The 20,883-nt window shown below is 38.8% G+C and overlaps 1 protein-coding gene across 50 annotated transcripts in view; it reads left to right on the forward strand.

Moving 5' to 3' along the window:
• The window catches only part of clasp2 (cytoplasmic linker associated protein 2), a 57,337-nt gene that overhangs the window by 30,944 nt on the left and 5,510 nt on the right, over positions 1-20,883 (forward strand). For 3 of the 50 annotated variants that reach the window (XM_084132116.1, XM_084132146.1, XM_084132145.1), the window contains 23 exons: positions 171-230; positions 327-404; positions 483-647; positions 739-776; positions 1,481-1,645; positions 3,712-3,732; positions 4,348-4,452; positions 5,403-5,429; positions 7,510-7,677; positions 7,880-7,921; positions 8,632-8,739; positions 9,894-9,956; positions 10,482-10,588; positions 11,330-11,353; positions 11,491-11,738; positions 11,861-11,924; positions 12,744-12,800; positions 16,464-16,627; positions 17,045-17,123; positions 19,504-19,647; positions 19,792-19,935; positions 20,013-20,119; positions 20,265-20,415. In XM_084132116.1, coding sequence (XP_083988242.1) covers positions 171-230; positions 327-404; positions 483-647; positions 739-776; positions 1,481-1,645; positions 3,712-3,732; positions 4,348-4,452; positions 5,403-5,429; positions 7,510-7,677; positions 7,880-7,921; positions 8,632-8,739; positions 9,894-9,956; positions 10,482-10,588; positions 11,330-11,353; positions 11,491-11,738; positions 11,861-11,924; positions 12,744-12,800; positions 16,464-16,627; positions 17,045-17,123; positions 19,504-19,647; positions 19,792-19,935; positions 20,013-20,119; positions 20,265-20,415 — 2,329 coding nt within the window. The remainder of the gene's footprint in view (positions 1-170; positions 231-326; positions 405-482; positions 648-738; positions 777-1,480; positions 1,646-3,711; positions 3,733-4,347; positions 4,453-5,402; positions 5,430-7,509; positions 7,678-7,879; positions 7,922-8,631; positions 8,740-9,893; positions 9,957-10,481; positions 10,589-11,329; positions 11,354-11,490; positions 11,739-11,860; positions 11,925-12,743; positions 12,801-16,463; positions 16,628-17,044; positions 17,124-19,503; positions 19,648-19,791; positions 19,936-20,012; positions 20,120-20,264; positions 20,416-20,883) is intronic. The other 47 variants (XM_084132164.1, XM_084132151.1, XM_084132160.1 and 44 more) reach the window with 41 other exon arrangements.

Below are 20,883 nucleotides of genomic sequence, written 5' to 3' on the forward strand. Positions count from 1 at the left end.
GAGTCAGGAATCTATACTGCTGGCACGATCTTTAAGAGAGATTAATTTTTATATTTCAGCAGTCTTCATGTATTTATTGTAACAGTTTATCTCCCTGCCCTCTTGAGCACTGACCCAGACCTGTGTGAGTTCATTACTGAATTCTCTTTCTTCCTCTCTGTACGTGTCAGGCGCTGTTATGAGTTCTTGGATCTCCTGCTGCAGGAATGGCAGACTCACTCTCTGGAGAGGTACCGCCACAGCACAGGCTAAACCACAGTGCCTACTGGTGTCGAAAGGCCAGCACTGCACTACATAACCTCTCTTCTCTTTCGTCTGTGCCTCAGGCATGCGGCGGTGTTGGTGGAGAGCATTAAGAAGGGAATCAGAGACGCAGACTCGGAGGCTCGAGTGGAGGCCAGGAAGTGAGTGCCGTCCTCAAATTACTTCATGTATTTCGCTGTTTCGTTTTGTGTTTTATTTCTGATGTTGCTCTCTCTCAGGGCATACTGTGGGTTGCAAGGTCATTTCCCTGGGGAGGCGGAGTCTCTGTATAACGCATTAGAACCGTCCTATCAGAAGACTCTTCAGAGTCTAAAGAGCTCGGGCAGCGTGGCGTCCCTCCCACAGTCGGATCGCTCGTCCTCCAGCTCGCAAGAAAGCCTTAAGTAAGAATATCTCACTCGGCTGCAACCATCTGCTGCAGTAAATGATGAAATTGAATAAGAGCTCTGTATTTTTCCCTCTTTTCTTTTTCAGTCGGCCGCTGTCAAAGTGGTCAGCTGCTCCAGGCAGAGGTGAGATCTTTCGTGTGTGTGTATTTGTAATTGACTCATGTCGTGTTCAAACTCCAAATCACTGAATATTTAGTTTAAAATGTGTATAATGCAATAGGAATATTTTAGGGCTTAACAAATAGGCCAAACACATTTTTGCCTTGATCATGTAAAATGCTTTTTAAAACTTTTTAAAAATTTACAAATTTTCCATGTAGTCTAAACATTTCATGCATAATTATCAAAATGCTTATGGCGTGAGACTGCAGGATATTAACTGTCAAAAGTACCCATCTATATCACATTTTCATAGAAGTGTTGTTATTGTTAACTAAAACTATTAAAATAATTTTGTTCATTGAAATAAATCTGAAATAATAAAATAATTAATCAATATTAGATGGAAACTTAAATTCAAATCTTAAACGAAAATTAGAAATGTTGCCTTTTGCAACTAACTGAAAATTAGTTTAATTTGAAGTACTGACTAAAAATTACTAAAAACTGAAATAAAAATAAATTAAAGTTAAATAGGAATAATTAAATATAACAAAAATACCTTAATAAACTTAACTAAAATTTAAATGAGAACTAGGCAATGGAAAAATAGTAATTATTAATAACAAAATATAAAATAAAATTTTATTTTTTATTTATAATGACATGGCCTTCATTGTAAAAAACATATATATATGTAGCATACACATTTGTTTGTTTGTTACTAGTGCCTGCGAGCTCAAAATCGTCAGGATCTCCAGGCTCTTTGCAGCGTTCCCGCAGTGATGTGGATGTGAACGCAGCCGCCGGAGCTAAAGCCAGACACAGCGGACAGGCTGGAGGGGCCGGTCGAGTCACGGCAGGCCTGGTCCCCGGATCATACGCATCTCTCGGTAGGAGCCACATACGGTTCATAAGGCACAGTTTGATCAACTCGTGAACAGAAGAGGTCACACGTGTGAATATGCAGATATGCACGCTCTCTGCTCTTCTCACCACAATAGAAACTGATGTGAAAAATCGTCTTAAAGTGTAACTTTGCAGATTTTCCAACCACTTTGTATAGTTACAATAGGCGCGTTTCCACTGTCGGGCCAGTGCGAGCCAGGGCTTTAAACGGGCCGTGCCGGGCTAATAGCCTCGGGCCAATAGCACCGGGCCTGCGTTTCCACTGTCGGGCCAGAAGCTCCACAGCGATTCACTAAAACACGCCCGTAACACGCCTCTCTGGAACAACGTCACACTAACCCATCATTTCACCAACAAATGGAAGTTTTATAAAACTAATCAGAAATCACTGGAAACAGCGTTGAAAACAAACACGATAAAAGCGGCCGTTTGCTGGAATTTTTTTGCTTTGTTTACTTGAATATTTAAAACCCAAGCATCGATGTTTTACCACAGGTTTACAGTAAAAAGTGATACATTGATCATAATGAATTAATTTGTCAAAATTGCACATTAGTCACTCAGAAATAAATTACCGTTAGGTCTATTTCACAAAAGAAAGAGGACACACTTACTTTTTCAGTCGCGTCTGTTTCTTTATCTGGTAGTTACAGGACACATAGATAGGCTACATCACATTTAGAAAGAATGATAATTTCTACAAATATATGCCATACGACCTGAGGAGCTTTAGCACTCTCTCGACTCCCATACAGATATTTTCAGTCAGAGAAACAGAGGAAGCTCCCGAAAAAAAAGTTACTTTATTTTATGATAGTTCGATTTAAAGAGACGAGACGTAGGCTATACTGACAGATAAAATAAAAACATGACTGTGATAGCCTTTAAGATTGGTCTGATTTCTTCAAGCGTTCACTGTTTTTTTTTACTATGCGTATCTTCAAGCGTATCTTCAAGCGTTTACTATGGTAACGGTTAGCGCGCATAGTCTTTTGCATCACAAACAGAAGGCATTCAAACATGAACGCGAGTTAAATTATTTTAAAAGTCTTTAATGCTAACAGAATCATCCGGCGCTGCCGTCTCCCGTCTCAGGTGAACTCCGCCTCTGTTCGTAACCACTCCTCTAGCCCGAGCTGGCCCGCTTTGGCCCAAGGTATTCGACGGGCCAGAAATCCTGGCCGTTGGCCCCGAGTAAGCCCCGATCAAGCCCCGGAAGTGACAGTGGAAACGCGACTGGCCCTGGCACGCTCTAGCACGGCCCGGCCCTGGCCCGACAGTGGAAACGCGGCTAATGTCTATGTACTCGTTTTCTGTGTTACCTGGACAGAGAAACTCAAATTTGTCAGCAAAAGACTTTTGACGGCTTCAGGGCTTTCTTGAAAACTACACACAGACAGAGGGTTATTAACAGAACAGTCACTGAAAATCCTATCATACTTTGTCTTCTCTTTAAACAGCATTGTGGTAAAAATGGAGCACTTTGGCAACAGCTTTTTTTTTTTTACCCGTATGTGACGCTGTTTTTGCTTTGGGCAGAACTGACGGAACGGCCGTTTCTTTTAGTTTTTTTCCCCTGCGTTTGGCCTAAAACACTGTATTCATGGTCATCCAGTTTGAAATGTTGACTAGAAACACTGAGATTCTCGGCATTCTCTCCATATTTACGATTCGTTGCAGCCTACAACGTGCTGGATCCTTCACTTTTTGAATTCTAGCTCTCTGGGAAAATACAAGTCAACCTTATTATTACAAAGTTTGCTAAGAAGTGTTTCCTACTAAAGCAAGCCGGTATTTGTCAAGCCTGTCCAATAGAATCAGACTGGGAGTGGCCTCGGACTGCAACATGCCCAGTGCATTATGGGTGTTGACATTTTCCTACCTATTTTCCTACCTATTTACCAAAAAGGAAAACAACGACCCTTCAATTCGTCAAGGTTACGTGTGTGTGTGTGTGTGTGGTTTTTGACGTGTGATTCTGTTGTGAGTGTGTTTGTGTTTTATGTTCTAACTGGTTTGCTGTGCTCCTCTCTCTCTTCTTTGGCTTAAGATGATGCCTCTGATAAAGATGGTAAGATCATCTGCCGTTTGCTCATCCCGTCTTCATCATCTCCTTTTCTTAATTGCCCCCCTCCCCCCTTTCTATTGGCCTTCCTTCCTGCTCATGTAGCTCATGCTTTCCTACTGTTTGTCTTTGAATCTTTGAATCGTTGATCAGGATTTTGGTGATTTATATGTGTCTCTGATTTATATTAAATTATGCTAGGAGGAAAGTTGTTTGCTTTTTGTTGTAGTTATTCCAATGCTTTGTAGGTGTAATAGGGAACCCGATCCTCTCACGCGCAGTGGGCGGAGCTCGTTGTGTGTGATGTAGTGCTGCTGCTGTCTGCTGGTGGCCTGTGGTATTGCAAGAAAATGAATGATCTGCCTTTCAGCTTGTGGTTGTGCCAAGTTGAATTGCTTCATTAATAATCTCCCATACTGATCCGACACTCTCCTCTTATTCTGTCCATTCTGTCCCATCTTCTGTCCTTTAACGCAATCATTAATACGTTCCCTCAATCACAGGACTGGCCAGTGAGTGGTTGTGGTGGGCCAGCGAAACACCGGAAATCTCTTTGACTTATTCATTTGATGGTGTGTTATGATTGGCCTGATGACTTACAGCATTTTTGTTGCTATCCAGGGCGACTACGGACTAAGCAGACTTTATCGACGGCATCTAGCATGGGCAGCAGTCAGGTCGACTCAAGAGGGCGGACCAAATCAAAAATAACATCTCAGTCACAACGTAAGTACCTGCAATGTTCATACAATATTCATACACATTCTACGTCTGCAGTGAACAAGCACAAATATTCTAGATGAACATTATTGTGTGTTGTCATTTTGCTCACACACCTGACCTCACCATAAACACATCGTATCAATGTAACAAAAATAGTCAGTAAATACATGTTGGTGCAAAATATTTGCCAATAGAGGAATATACTGATTGCAAACTCCCAAAAATGATCTATACACTTTATACCTAGTCATTCCTATTATAAAGTATGTTTTAAACACTTTGAACACAAGCATTGAAGTTACAATTTAAGGAAGTATTTCTGTGAAACGCTAGACCAGAATTGCACCTACACTTTGGCTATTTAAATAAAATATTAATTATGTATATGCACAATGTTATGTGTATTTTTAATATTTAAGAAGTAATATGAAAATATAATATTGCTCATCAAGGCTGCATTTATTTGATCAAAAATACAGTATAAAAACAGTAATAAATGTTAATAATTACAATTTTAATACAACTGTTTACATTTTTAAATATATTTAAATGTATTCCTGTAATTATTTGTTATCATTATCAATGCTAAAAAGTTTCAGTTTCAAACCTATTTCTTATTTTTTTTAATAGGAAGTTCAAAAGAACAGCATTTATTTGAAAATCTTTTGTAATGTTATAAATATTTATTGTTGCGTCTGATCGATTTAATGCATCCTTGTTGAATATAACTATTAATGTATTTTAAAAAAATGACCCAGTGCTTGTGCTTATTTTATGCACAACACAAGCATGTGGTGAAATGTGACTGTAAACAGTCTTCCCTCATACCACATGCTGTAAAACACATTGTCATCTGCATGCCAGTGTGTGTGTGTGTGTGTGAGAGATTATCAGGAGTCATCCTGATCCAAGGATGTAACCCACAGCTCCTCCAACTGTTTCTGTGCCTCTAGGTTCCGACGATTCTGATTGCACGCCAGGTACCCTCGTCTGACATGTGGGCGAGTGTGTTTAGTTCATGCAAACGTGTGTGTGAGCGAGCAAACGTTTGTATGTCTTGAGTGGCCTGCATGCTGTGTGGTCTCCACTTGGGTGTAATGGTATCAGTCCATTTCTGCCTGCAGGCGTGTAGAAACACAAACTCTCACACACGACGGTTTAGCAGTGTATGTTGGGCAGCCTGGGCTGCTTTAACATGTTAAGAGTGTTGATGGAACTAAAGCAGTGGCAAACACAACCATGATGTTTTTCATCTTTTGTGTGCCTTCATGGTGATGTTGTGGAGTAACGTCAGTTGTAGGGCTTCTTGAATCCATGTGCGCGACTCATGCTGATGTTTTCATTTGCAGGCTTATGGTTTTATTCATTTGTACGATGTGTGTCAAAAACAACACATTGACAGCATGTTTTTACCCCATAATGCATTTGTATTCGTTTAATATGCTGTTCCTCCTCCCACCCAATGGGTCTCTTGGACCCGTTCCCGCTCCCTAATCCCTTCCCCTCATTGGCTCAGGATCACAGTCTGCTACCCCTGTTGGTGGTAAGATTTTCAACATATTTCACCTGTCAGTTATTCACTTAGTCCAGTCACTCCCATCCTGTGGGCCTCCACCCTCTAGTCTTACATCTTCCCTTCTCCTGATTCACGGAAAAACATGGTTTTGCCATCAGCACCCACTCTCTTCACTGCATGGAGGGTGTGTGGCTTGGTTCACATTGGATGGTGTTTTTGTTTTGTTTTTTTCCTCTCTTCAAACCTGTGAAAAACTTGAACTTTATATAAGGCTGGGCGGTATGACAGTATATGCCCTTCGTTGATACCGATTCTGCTTTTGCTGGGAATCTGCTATACTGATTCCTCTATATCCGTGGTGCGATTTTATTTTTCAAAAATAAAAATCCACAAAATTGCAGAAAACTTCAAAGTGGTGGCTTTGTTTTAACTCAATTTTTATGTAATGTGAAGCTGTTTCAGACAGTACTGGTTCTTTCATCTGTCATGAATCATCTTAAAACATATTTGCTTGAATTTCCAGCAAAAATAACTATTGTCTGATTTATACCATTAACATGATATAAGAATTTGGTCATATCGCCCACCCCTGCTTTACATGTCACTGTGTGGGGAAATTTAAAGATTTGGTAATTGGTGTGTCAAAGTGCAGCGTGAGCATGTTCATTTGTGTTTGTGTAGTCTCTGTAGTCATTTTCACTTGTTTCACTAGGTAAACTTCATTCTTCCCTTTTGGTCTTGACACAATCGGAATCACAGCACTAGCACTTGTCAAACTGTCGTCTGTATATGTGATTATTGTAGTGTGAATTATTGCTGTGTGGATAAACAGTAAAAATATTAGCATAGCTATGAGGATTAGTTGTTGATGTTTGGTTTTGGTGGACCGTAATGTAATTTGTGCTATTTATTATATACAGGGCTTGACATTTAACTTTTTTGCTCACCAGCCACTGTGGCTTGTGGTTTTCCAAAGTTACTAGCACTCAGCATTTTCACTGGCCACAATTTTGACATCGAAACCATAGGGAAAAACTGCAGTATAGATAGTTTTAATATTATCTCATAATTTGGCAGCCGGTATATTAGGCTGCTGTCACTTTAAGACCTGACGCACTTTGGGTCACAAAATCTGTGGGAATGAATAAAATTATGCTCAATATCCCACACCTAAAAATTCAAGCACTGTAACACCAACAATATTCATCCGGAGCAAATGAAATAAGTGAGTAAAGGGTTAGTATGCGTGTCAACTCACTGTCAGAGTATTTGTATTGTGTATCCTGTAGAAGAGTTTCAGGTATTTCATTATTGATATGTATCAAAATCTATATTTTTGTATATTCTTTTTATATTTTTTATTTATATAAATTTCAACCCGCCAAAGTTGCTTGGAGGAGTGACTGTGTTACACGCCACTGCTAAAATCCAAGACGGGTTGTAATGTCAAGCCCTGATTATATATATAAAGCTGTTTGTGTATGCATTTAGTGGTCTGTCATTCTCACAGTTCTTTTGTCTTTTCATTTTCTATATATTTCCAGCGGGTTCTCGCTCGGGTTCCCCAGGCCGGGTTTTGACCAGTACAGCTCTGAGCACGCTCAGTACGGGAGCTCAGCGTGTGAGTGCCGCTCCAGGCTCCCACCGTCGCAGCAGGATCCCGCGCAGTCAAGGCTGCAGTCGAGACTCCAGCCCCACACGCCTGTCTGTTGGTAAGCACTCGTTTCTGTCTGTGACCGTGAGAATCTCTTCTGTCTGATGAATAAAATACCTTCTTTATCAGTGAGTGTCCTTTGAATCTGTTGGCACATAAGATCATAAAGTGTTGCAATTGGCCCCAAGACTTCTGTAGGCCTTCACGTAAAGGGGTGACAGTGTTCTTACCAAAACTGAAATGTTTTCTTTCAATCAAAGCTCCTTCAAACATCAGCCACATCTACAATGGATCAAAAGGAGGTATGACTTTTTTTTTTTTTTTTTTGCCTTGGCCTCTGCCAGCCATCCCATAATGGTAATCCATCTGCCTGCCTAAGCTGGGGCTGTCATCCTAATGGTGTTTCATGCTGGAGGTTGTGCTGTTTTGCGCGTAACGCACTGCTTTGGGAAAGCAGAACATGCCGTCTCATTAACCTGCTGGGTCTTCCCTTGTCTGCTGTGATGTTAAACCCCACAGCTTGATGCTGATCTTTGCAAAATGAATGTGTGAAGTCCATCTCATGAATGCAGATGAACGTTGAACATTGGTTAAGAGACAGGATATAAAAGCAAACATCCAGACCTGCCACCTCCCATTTAATAACATTCACCCTTTAATTCCTAACCTTTTAACTGTTCGTCCTGTCAGTGAATGTCTGCTCATTTCTAATCTATTCCTTTAATCTGAAATTTGTGCATGGACTCTAGAAATTAGTACGAATATTGAGTTTATTTTTGTTGTCTTCCTGCCTATTTTATGCGAGGTTCCTCAAGGCTCTGTATTGGGACCTCTTTTTTTTCCTCAAAAAGTGTCATTTCAGTGCTTAACAATACTCCATGTAATTGTTACGGCTATTCCTTCTATATTTCTCCTGCTTTGTCTGTCTGTTATACCCTCCAATGTCTCTGTTCTTCTTTATCTTTTTTTCTCTCTGCTCTTTTCTTTGTGTTTTCTCTTGGGGGTGGGTCAGCGAGGGGTAGTCGTATACCACGGCCTAGCGTGAGTCAGGGCTGCAGTCGTGAGGCCAGTCGAGAGAGCAGCAGAGACACCAGCCCTGTGCGCTCCTTCACGCCGCTCGGTGAGTAACCACGGCAACCATTTCATCTACCAGGACCAATCAGCTTCAACACAGCAGGGGCATAAACGATTAGGCAAGATCATGCGATGTTGAAAAATGAAAAGCGATATGCCCTCCTTTGCTTCATTTGAAACTGGAAGTCAAGCTTTTGCACATTTTGCTCTTTGCTGGACTCAGTTTGCTTCAAAATTGCCAAACACAAATGTTTGTGCTGCACTGCTGGCGCACATTGTATTAAGAATATCTTTGGGGTTAAAAATCCCTCACATGGTACGGCCTGGTCAGGAAGCACTTTTCTCCTGGCCTTGTTTATTTATTTATTTATTTTTTACCACATCTTACATGATGAACATTACTGATGGATGCTGACACAAGCTTTGTCTGAGATGGTCCGTAAATGCAGCACACCAGAGAAAAATTATCATAAAGGTAAAACCTCAGACAGGAATTATTAGGAATAACCCTAATATTCAACATGCAATTAAAATTCACAGTTTATATTTTTTTAATGTACATTCCTCATAAGTACCTACCATACTTTGTTTTTATCTCTTGTTGAATGTCCCGTTTTGCACAAAAAATGTCATACGAGGAAGAAAAATAGTTTATGAATGACAATTACGTAAGTATAAATCACTAAGTTTGATAGTTACATAAATATGTGCAAGCTTTCTGACAAATAGCCGTAGTCCTCGGTGTACCAAAAATGCATAATTATCCTTTATACATACTTCAACATCACAAATGATGTATTTTATGATTGTTTGTTTTTGTTTTGTAAGAATCAACATTTTCAATGCACATTTATTTTGAGTGGCACAAGTTTCAAAGTGGAATAAAGATAAGAACATTTAAGATAGAGACTGTCTGCTTCCAGCAATATTTTTGATGTTAGGTATGACACATTTAAAACGTATTTTAACTTACCTGATGAAAGTGTGAAAATATTCTTGCTGTAATGCAGAACTGGACTAATATCCTTCAGCACTGACACTTGAAGTGTGTGAAATTGTGTGTCACAGCAGGGCATGTGTGTGTTTGGTGATGGGACGTTCTCACTTTACTGCTAATTGGGAGTTTCTCTGGTGAGCTCTAACACTGGCCTGGTTATTTACGCGTGTGTGCTTGTTTGCATTCTTGTGTGTGTGTTGCAGCATCCCGGCATTATTCGCGCTCAACTGGTGCTCTTCATGCCCCAGATGCCTTCGGGGCAGCAGGTGAACTGTCACCTCAGCGGCACAGGACTCTTTTCAAAAACTTTTTTTTTTTAAGTCATTGTCACTTTTTGAGTTTTATTTTTTCATCTCATCCTCCTGCTTCTTTCAGTTTAGCCTCCATCGGACCTGCATGCTTTAAGTTTAGGTTTAGTCATAACAACCGTTCCAACCATTACCTCGATAACAACCGCATTCAAGTAGATTCACGTGGAAAACCTTTCAGTGTCACTTATGATTTTTCCTGAATTTAACCCAAGTTTTTTTTCTACGTGTCCTTGTTTTTTGTTGTTGATGTTGTTGTTGTTGTTGTTGTTGTTGTTGTTGTTGTTTGGGCATTTGTGGTTCGTTTTCATAAATGTTTTATATTGTGATATTTTGTTTTTGGTTCTCTAGTCTCAGTGTCTTTATTTTAATTGATTGCTCAGTATCGATAAGATCACTGCATGCATTTTTTTTGTTTGGACATGTAGGTGTTTTTTTTTGTATCTGTGGATGTGTGTGTAAAATGTGTGATGTGTGTTGTAGGTTCTGGGTTGGGTATGTCTCAGTCCAGTCGTCTGTCATCTTCAGTTAGTGCCATGAGAGTGCTGAACACCGGATCAGACGTGGAAGAAGCCCTGGCAGATGCGCTGGTAAATATATTATACATAGTCACACACAGGAACTCTGCTTACACCCCACTCACATATAAGTTTACATTTACATACCCAGAATCTCATGTTTAGCCATTTAAAGAAAGATAAACCTTTGTTTTGTTTATATATATCATTCAAAAGTTGAGGTGAGTAAGATGTTTGTTTTAAAAGAATTTACATTAAGCAAGAATGTGTTAAATTGAGAGTTAACTTTCTGTTAATCAGAGAATCCTGAAAAAATGCATCAAGGTTTCTAAAATAATATAAAGCAGCACAACAGTTTTTAACGTTGATCATCATAAGAAATGTTTCCTGACCACCAAATCGGCATATTATATCATCATTTATAAATGGAGGATCATTTGACACTGAAGAATGAAGATTTTTTTCACAATAATATTTCAAAAGAGTGCTGTTTTTACTGTATTTTTGATCAAATAAATGCAGCCTTGGTGAGCATAAGAGACATCATTAAATATGAAATGAAAAAAATAACATTACTTACCCCAAACTTTTGAATGGTAATTTAAGTGCTGTATATACATGCTCTTGTGTAGGATGTCAAATGTACTGATCCATACCATTATTTTTTTACTATAAATCAAACTTATGCTAAGAACTGTACTCACAAAATTAACATAAGATTCACATAATCATTGTATCATGCACTTAAATGTCTGTCTTTAACTTGTCTATCATGCTTTAACTCTAACCTTTTGGCTTTATCAATGCTGCCAGCTTTTAGGAGATATGCGGGGCAAGGTTAGTCCGTCTGGCTTTCTGTCTGTCTCTCTGCATTAAAGCTGATGTTAAACTTACATTTTCAGTCTTTCCTTCAAGTTGTCTTGTTTAATTCATGCCTAAAATGATCATATGGATTTCATTTTATGTTTCCTAAGCAGAAGAAACCAGCTCGGCGGCGGTATGACACCTACGGGATGTACTCGGATGATGATGCAAATAGCGACGCCTCCAGCGCGTGTTCAGAGCGTTCGTACAGCTCCCGAAACGGCAGTATTCCAACGTATATGCGGCAGACTGAGGACGTGGCCGAAGTGCTCAATCGCTGTGCCTCTGCCAACTGGTCCGAGAGAAAAGAGGGGCTGATGGGATTGCAGGCGTTGCTGAAAAACCAGCGAACTCTCAGGTTACACATTCTTATGTTTCTCATAGTTTTGCTAAATTGGCTGATTTTTGTTTCATATGTAAATAAACTCTCTCACGTTCAACGCAAGTTTGTGTTTAACTTGTTCTTTCTATCCGTTTCAGCCGTGTTGAGCTGAAGAGGTTGTGTGAAATTTTCACCAGGATGTTTGCAGACCCACACAGCAAGGTACCTTCGCATGCCACTTTCATTCACACACACAAGCACACACTCCTGCGGACATAAACCAGCATGAACTCTTGCATCACACAAAACTGCTTGACTGTATCGGATTCTGCCTCACCCACAGCCCATATTCTCGCCACAGACTCACAGACCCACGCTCTCGGGCATGTGCAGTGTACACTAACTCTCGGGTTGAGGACCGTAGCTAATCGCATGGTTTGGTTTGAGTGGATTTCTGATTTCAGAAAAATTAGAAGCTCGTCTTTTTCAACCACTGCAACGCCAGCCCAAACTTCCTCCGTAGCTCTTCTCTCTTTCATGCTTGCACTCACGCACACTCACCCACGGGACTGTCACAATTCCAAAAAAAAAGATCTTAAAAATATAATGCAAATCGTTGGACTTTAGGAAAGACATGAGAAAATCACATATGAAAGTTCAATATAGCATTTTTTGAATATAGATAGATTTGTAGATTTAACGTTTAAGTTAGCGCAAGGTAAAAAAATATATTTAAATGTTCATAATTCCGTCTTAAAAAAATAATAAAAAAATAAATATATATATATATAATGTGGATAGTCTAATTTGCAGAACACCACCTTCAAACGCATCAGGAAAGGTACAGTATTCCTACAACGCTGACAGCCCAGTCCCACACACACACAGACTAACCTGCGTTTGAGGTGTCTCTCTTTCTCTCGCTTATAACGATTTCCTGGAACCTCCTTCTGGCATTCTCTCTCTTGTCGGGTAGCCCGTAGCTCCGCCCCATATATCTGATTACAGGGCTCATGGCCCGCCCCTCTCTCTGATTTGCAGCGTGACCCCAGAGGCTTCGGCACGGCAGAATCCGGTATCAGTTCTGCCTCTTTTAAGGTACAAAAGTCATTCTCTCTCTCTCCTGTCCAACATGATTATATTCTACAGCCTCCAGAGCTGTTCTTCGAGGGTCTGGAAGTGGATATATATATATGGATGTGTATATATAGAAATGACAAAATATTCTTATGCTTATTTATTTATTGTACCTTTTTCCCCAGATTATATTGTTCATTTATGGTGTGGTCATGATTTAAAGGGGTTCATTATTTGTCTTTATCTCTTTTTTTTTTTTTTTCATTTTCAAAATAATTTCCATAGTACGGTACAATAACATGTTTAAATTTGAAAATGAAATGATTTGATCATTTTAAAGAAAGGTGCACTATGTAACTTTTGGCCCTCTAGCAGTTAAAAAACAAAACTGCATGCATTTTGCGGAAGAATATTGTTTTGGTTTTGCTTCGCCTGTGTGGATGAATATGGTTATCCTACTGTTCATACTAGACTCAAGAGATTAGTTTAGATGGAAAGGATCTCAAGCTGACAAGCTGAAGACGTTACTGTAGCTTTACCCATTATTAGACATGATACTTTCTTGAAAATAAATTCCAGCACAGTGCTACAACAACCATAATGAAATGATTTTCACAATAGATGATGCTTTACACTGAACTCTGTAATGGCGCTTTTCCACTGCATGGTACGGCTCACTTTTGTGAGTTTTCCACTGTGTACAGTACCTGGTGCTTTTTTTAGTACCACCTCGGTTGAGGTTCTGAACGAGCCGTACCGATACTAAAATTTGATGTGTAAATACTGCAGATCACTGATTGGTCACTAACAGCAAACCGAGCCAAAGTTAGGCGAGCCAAGCCGAGTCGTACGCATAGGCATAATTTGCGGGTGGGACTTGTCCCCACCACTTTTTGCCAGGGTCGATATTGTCCCCCAACATCTCGCGGCACGAATGTACCAATTCTACAAATAAATAAAACATCTCCAGTTAACTGGCAGAGCATTCATTTCGTTCGTTTTTTAAATAAGAGACGATCTAGCGCTGAAATGTGTTTTTTAAATCAAGTGATCAAAGTGCTCGTTGCCGCTGCGATCAGTGGCGCGGATGCAGTGTTTTATTGTGTGGCTCGCGCACACGCCGCACTGTCTTCACTCGGACGCGCGCTTCAATCTCTTTTCGTTCTGGTGAAATCACAAAACATAATGCACACAAACGTGTCTCTGCTTAATATACAAGCACTGATGAACATAATCGGTTTTGATGAGAGAAAAAAAACTATACGAGAAAAAAAAAAACTATACGAGTGTGGATTAGAACCCAGAAGCTCTGACACGGTTGGTGAAATTTCTACCACTGGACCATTAAGATACACGTTGGTCAAGTAGGCGGATCTATGTATTTATTCGCACAAAAATTCTCGGCACTGACAACATATATTAGGCTACATCTCATTAAACGACAAATTAAACCCCATGTAGCCTACTATTTAAATCGATTGCTGGACATTGTAATGTTATTGTAGATATATCTGATTTAGCATTGTATTAGCAACCCCCACCCCACCTGTCCCACCCACTTTTTAAAACAAAGTTACGCCTGACTCGTACGACTCTAAACATACTTCATACATACTTTAAAGCAATTTATCTGTTCAATAAAATCCCTTACTCACCTGTCGAGTAATAAAAACGCCATCTACTTTTACAGCATTTCAAATCCCTTAGTTCTCGCCATCATCTCCAAAAAGCCAAACCAATGTTGATTCGGGTTTTATTACGAGCTCGGTCTCGTTCTCTTTTCGCCAGTAGACTCTCCTCTGTGCGGAGTTTGTTCGAAACGGGTGCTCCCACACCAGACACACACACACACACACACACACACACACACACACTCAACTAACCTCTGCCGCTCCCACACCAGACACGCGTCAAAGTAGCCGGAGCCACTTTTCTCAAATGACGGATCTGACGAGACACACATGGGCGAGTGACAGATGCAATTTCCTGTGAAAACTATCCAGTCAGGTCTAAAATATAAACACTTATAACATGCTTACCATAGTGAATCAGAACACTTTTTGGAAGAAGGATTGATGATGTGTGACAAAAGTTACATAGTGGACCTTTCAATCAAATATTTTTTAATTTCATGTTGTTCCAAAAATGGTCTCACAGTTGCGGAAATTCACCAGTGTGTTTGTTTCTTTTCATGCCTTTCCCTGTGGTGGAACTGTAGAGAGTAAGTTTGGTTAACTTTTGTGCACTTTTTTTTTTTTTTCCCCATTTTTATTTTACTGCTTGTTTGTTTTAGTGCCATGTCTATATCCAGAAACTGTGAGATGCTGCTCTAATAAATAGCTGGAAAGCATTTATTCAGTTTTTGGCTGTGTTTTTGGGACTGAGCCACTAACAGGGCGATCTACTTTACTAATTTACTAATCAGTAACCAAATAGGATGGTGAATATGTGATGTCAAAGATGTTGTTGATCCTGCTATTAATCTGTGGCTTTGCTGTTAACTAATCAAGTATATCTAAAAAGTGTCTATTATAAACATCAATATCTCATCAGTAATCTGTATGTTTGATGTTTCAGAATGTATTTGTTTTTAAAGAGACAAATCTTCTGATTTTCTTCCCCAAAGTAGGTAAATAACTAAGTAGTGCTAAAGAAACTAGTGGAAACTAAATCATAATGTGCAATTTAAAATCATTTGATTCTCTTCCATACAAACAGATTTTTTTTTAATATCAGATCACGTAGAGAATTCTCAAATATTCCAAAGCTATCAATGGATTTTTGTTAACATGCAGTTTCCCCATATTTCTGTATTTTATATTACTTCCCCGTATCACTATTGATAAGTATGTAGAGACCATTAGAGCTGCACAATTAATCGTTAAAAGATCATAATCTCGATTCAAACACCCACGTGTTCTTATTCCTAAATAACAATGATTTGACAGCGATGTCTATTAAACATTTGACAAGTACGATCACAGCGAACATTTAAATCTGAATGTTCAATCAAAATAGAGGAAATCATTTTTTGAAAGGAACTTGACGTTTCAAATATAGATAGTCAAATACATCGTTACACCAGTAGGTGGCGATATCTGACTTAAATCTATTTGTCATTGAATCATTCATTCAATATTTAAATTTAATATGATTTAAATAGTCTGCTGCAATTAACATTTTGTCACAATCTCTATTCAATTATTTTGTTTAGTTCTGAATCATGGGAGAGTTGTTATTTTTATTTATTTATATATATTTTTATTCTATTTATCCAGAATCGTGCAGCTGTAGAGACCATCATGATAATGTACAATTTGTGCCGTTTCCATTTGCCTTTATACAAAAAGTGTGTCTTTTAGTTACTTTACGCTCTGCTATTCATTTGGAGATTTTTTTTACGTTTTTGGAATTTTATATTTTGCTTATCACAGTTTCAGATGAAGGTGGAACATGACATTGGCACTGCTTATACATTTTCCTACTTGGGGATAAAAATCATTGCAACATTAATATTTGCCATAACTATCTCTAACAAATGAACAATGACTGTCCTCTGACTGAACAAGATGAATGCATGAATCAAAACTGATTACTTTTGTACATGGTCATGCGTTTTTGTTCATTTATTGATTTGACTTTTGTTGTGATCTGATGTTAATTTTGCTGATGGTGTTTGCACAGGTGTTCAGCATGTTTCTGGAGACGCTTGTGGACTTCATTGTGGTTCATAAGGAGGATCTGCAGGACTGGCTGTTTGTGCTGCTCACACAACTGCTGAAGAAAATGGGAGCGGACCTGCTCGGCTCAGTACAAGCCAAAGTACAGAGAGCCCTAGACGTCACAAGGTGTGTTGCATGGAAAAATCGGAAGCTGTAACACTTTTATTTATATAGTCCACTTTAGACATTCTAATAACTATTAGTAACTGGAACTACATGTCATCTAGCTCTCATTAGAATATTAGTAGACGGTCTGCTTAATGACTGCTAACACTTTATGTTGATTCTCCCCAACAGACATTATACTGACTAGAAGTAACTTTCCAACTGCATGCCAACGTTTTCTACTAACCCTAACCTAACAGTCTACTTAAACTCTAATGACTGCTAGTTGGCATGTAGTTGCAGAGTAATGTCTAAAGTGGACTATTAAAATAAAGTGTAACCCTGTCAGCTATTATTTCTGCAATGGTCTGATATCAAGCGTCCACAGATATCTGCTCTCAAGAATGATTCATTTATTTCTCTTGTGTCTTTCTTCAGAGAATCTTTCCCGAATGATCTGCAGTTCACTATCCTGATGAGATTCACAGTTGACCAAACACAGACACCAAACTTAAAGGTAAGTGTTTTTTTTATTTAGTGACACTGTATCTTCTCACTGTATGGATGGGCGACTAGGACTGACTCTCGAAAGCTCTGCTTTCAGTGAATGTTAAAGTAACCTGACGTGGCTGTCAGGTCTTGCTTAAGTGCTTGCTTTGGAGTTTCTGCAGGATGTCATGTGCTGGCTCAATGTACTCAGGTTGTTGTTGTTGTTGTTGTTACCCCTCCATTAAAGCTCATGCAAACCACAAGGACATTGTTTTGCATAAGAATCCCCAACCTCTACCTCAGTGTTTCCTGCACCGCAGCTGAATATGAAGAGCCACCATTTTAGCGGTGTTGTATTGCTATTGCACTGCTGAATTTGTAAACCAATCACTCATTTGTTATCATTCTTATTAATTAATCCATTAAATCAGTGTTAGATTAAGTTTTTAGAAAGTCTTTTTCTTTTTTTTTTCTTTTTTTTACAATACTAAAAATGCACATTTGTGTTGTATTGATAGGGTCCCAAAGTTATTTTAGTAGTATTTATTAACATTTTGTATTAGCCTTTATCTTTTGTATTTTCGTTTGTCATTAGTAGATTTTATAGTATATTTATATATTTATTTATATTTATTTATTTATTTATTGTTTATTTATTTATTTATATATAAATATATAACTTATTTATTTTTTAGTGCTTCAATTTAAGCTTTTTTGTTTTTTTTTCAGCTTGTCGCCAAGATAAAATTTCTAGTTTTTGTTTTTTCATTTGTATTTTAGCATTATTTTAATTTCCAAAAACATTTTTTTAATTGAATTCACAATAATAACAGGGAGCATTAAATGACAATATATTGATAAATGTGAGGGGAAAAAAACTAAAAAAATTGCATATGCGAGTTTCAGACTTTAATTTTATTTGAATAAAAAAAAATGTGGGGGAAAAATTGGGTTACACTTTATTGTAAGGTGTCCATTTTACAGTGTTATTATACATTTAAGTACTGAGTAATAATAATTAACTACATGTACTTACTTTTGGGTTAGTTGCATGTAATTATTCATAATTTATAGTTATTACTATAGTAACTACATGTAGCAAAGGCACTGTAAAATAGTGTTGTCAAAAATTGTTTCGAAGTCTCCGGCTGCAACAAGAAAACCCTGTAGGAAACACTGCCCTACACCAATCCCATAACCACATCTGCCCAACTCCCCTCTAACCAACCCATCTCCCTTTCATCTTCCTCACATTCGGCATCTCTTTTTCAGCAGTGTCCCTGTCCAGTTTTCTCCCCCTTATCTGCGTGTCTGTCAGGGCTCCCTTTCATTGACGTGCTCTCCCTCTCTCTCTCTGAAGCCGGGGAGAAGGCGCTGTTGCTGGTACGGGGGCGGGGCTATAGAATTGCTTCCCCTCAGAAAGCGACGGCATGCTTGCACACTGCAGGAAAATATCCAATTGTGGAACCAAGCAGTACAGGTCAGTGAGACACAGGGGAAGCAATTCCGTAACGCGCAGCTCCCACAACTAAAACCCCTCAGCTAAGCTAGCTCGACATTTATTCAGAGTTAACCGACAGGGATAAGTAACTCACGGAATCGTCATACGCAGATTTCCGCCCGTAATTCACCAGTTTAATACTTTTATTCAGCGAGGATGTAATAAATTGATCAGTATAGAAATGTATATTGCAATTAGTTCTATTCATCAAAGAATCCTAAAAAGTATCACAGTTTCCACTAAATATGAAGCAGCACAACCGTTTTCAACACTGATAATAATAATAAGAAATGTTTCTTAAGCGGCAAATCAGCATATTAGAATGTCTTCTAAAGGATCATGTGACTGATACACTTCAAAATACATTCAAAGCTATTTTAAATTGCAACAATATTACTTTATTTTTGATTAAAATTAAATAAATGCAGCCTTGCTAAGCGCACAACTTTTAAATTACCGCCCCCAAACATTTGAAAGGTAGTGTAGAAAATGTGGGAGAAAGTGCTTGTTGAGGGCCTTGATCAGTCAGTCTTGACAGAAGCAGGATGATGTTTGAGAGAGGGGGGCGTCAGTGAACGAGAGCAGGGCACAACACAAACACACAAGCCTTTTGCCTTTGAAACGCTGAGCTGTGCCCAATCACACCCGTCATGCTCGTCCCAACTTCCCCCTGCTGTCTTGCTTCATTTCATGGATTTAAGAATAGCTGTAATTAAGTGACTTTGTGTGCTTGTCTGTAACGGATGGTCTGCAGCGTTGATGTGTGGAAACATGTTTGATTCTGATTGGTCTTTATGTGGAGAAGATTGATTTAAAGGAGGTAAAATGTTTTTTTGGAGTGAATGCTTGACATAATATGCCTTAGGTGATTTTGTTGCAGAGTTGTAACATAAGAATAATGTTTCAGGTGAAGGTGGCCATATTGAAGTACATAGAAACACTGACACTACAAATGGAGCCACAGGATTTTGTCAACTCGAGCGAAACCAGACTGGCAGTGTCTCGTATCATTACGTGGACCACCGAACCCAAGAGCTCGGATGTCAGAAAGGTACAAGACATTATTACGTGAATGATATTTCAAATGTTTCTACATTTTCAGCTTTAAACGTGAGATCTGATTATTTATAGTTTGTTAGATCTCCTCTGGTGGTGTTGATTGGTTTGAAGGCCTAATTATGTGCTTTGATTACAGGCAGCGCAGTCGGTGTTGATCTCGCTGTTCCAGCTGAACACACCAGAGTTCACAATGCTTCTCGCAGCACTGCCTAAAACCTTTCAGGATGGAGCCACCAAATTGTTGCAGAACCACCTACGAAACACAGGCAACACAGCCCAGGTGATTAACAAACTCTTTAAGAACCGCTTCTGAGACACTTTTCTGTCAGCACTAACATGATTTGTTTAATCTTGCAGGCTACAATGGGAAGCCCACTCACCCGACACACCCCAAGATCACCAGCTAGTTGGTCGAGCCCTTTAACATCCCCTACCAACACATCACAAAACACACCTTCACCAAGGTACGCCACTGGGTCTCAAACTACAAACATTGACAGAGATTCACTCACTCCATAAATGCTGTGATTTGGGTTATGTAGTCGTTTGCTCAGCATTTCTGCATAGCTAAACATTCCATGTAAATTATGTGTGTGTATCATTTCTCAGTGCATTTGATTACGATACCGAGAACATGAACTCTGAGGAGATCTACAGCTCCCTAAGAGGAGTCAGTCAGGCCATCCAGAACTTCAGCGTCCGCAGCCAAGAGGACATGACAGAGCCGGCGCGGAAAAGAGATGGAGATGGTGGAGAAGAGGTAAGAAAAGCAAAACACGTGTTTCTGAAATACGCTCTAAGCAGTTGACCAATCACAACACACTGGTCCAGCCGACCAATCAGAGCACATTGTGCTTTTCAGAAGGAGGGGCTTCATAGAGACAGGAACTCTAGTAAAGCCCAAAATCAAGACTTTGTAAAAGGGCATAATAGTTCCTTTTTAATACTTAATACTGCATCATTTGCAGTTATTGTTATTGTTAACTAAAACAAACTATACATTTTTTTTTTTTTCATTAACTGAAATAAAGCTGAAATAAAATAAATTATATATGGAAAAAACTTACAAAACTTAATCTTATTTTTATTTCAGTTAGTTGCCAAATCATCATTTCAAATACTGGTACTGATAACTAAAACTGAATCTAAAAAAAATCATGCTAAATAGATTTTTTTAAAGTAATAAAAATGACAAAAGCACAACAAAATTAAAATAAATTCTAATTAA

The sequence above is a fragment of the Abramis brama genome (assembly GCF_963993115.1).
Source record: "Abramis brama genome assembly, chromosome: 12".
Taxonomy (NCBI): Eukaryota; Metazoa; Chordata; class Actinopteri; order Cypriniformes; family Leuciscidae; genus Abramis; species Abramis brama.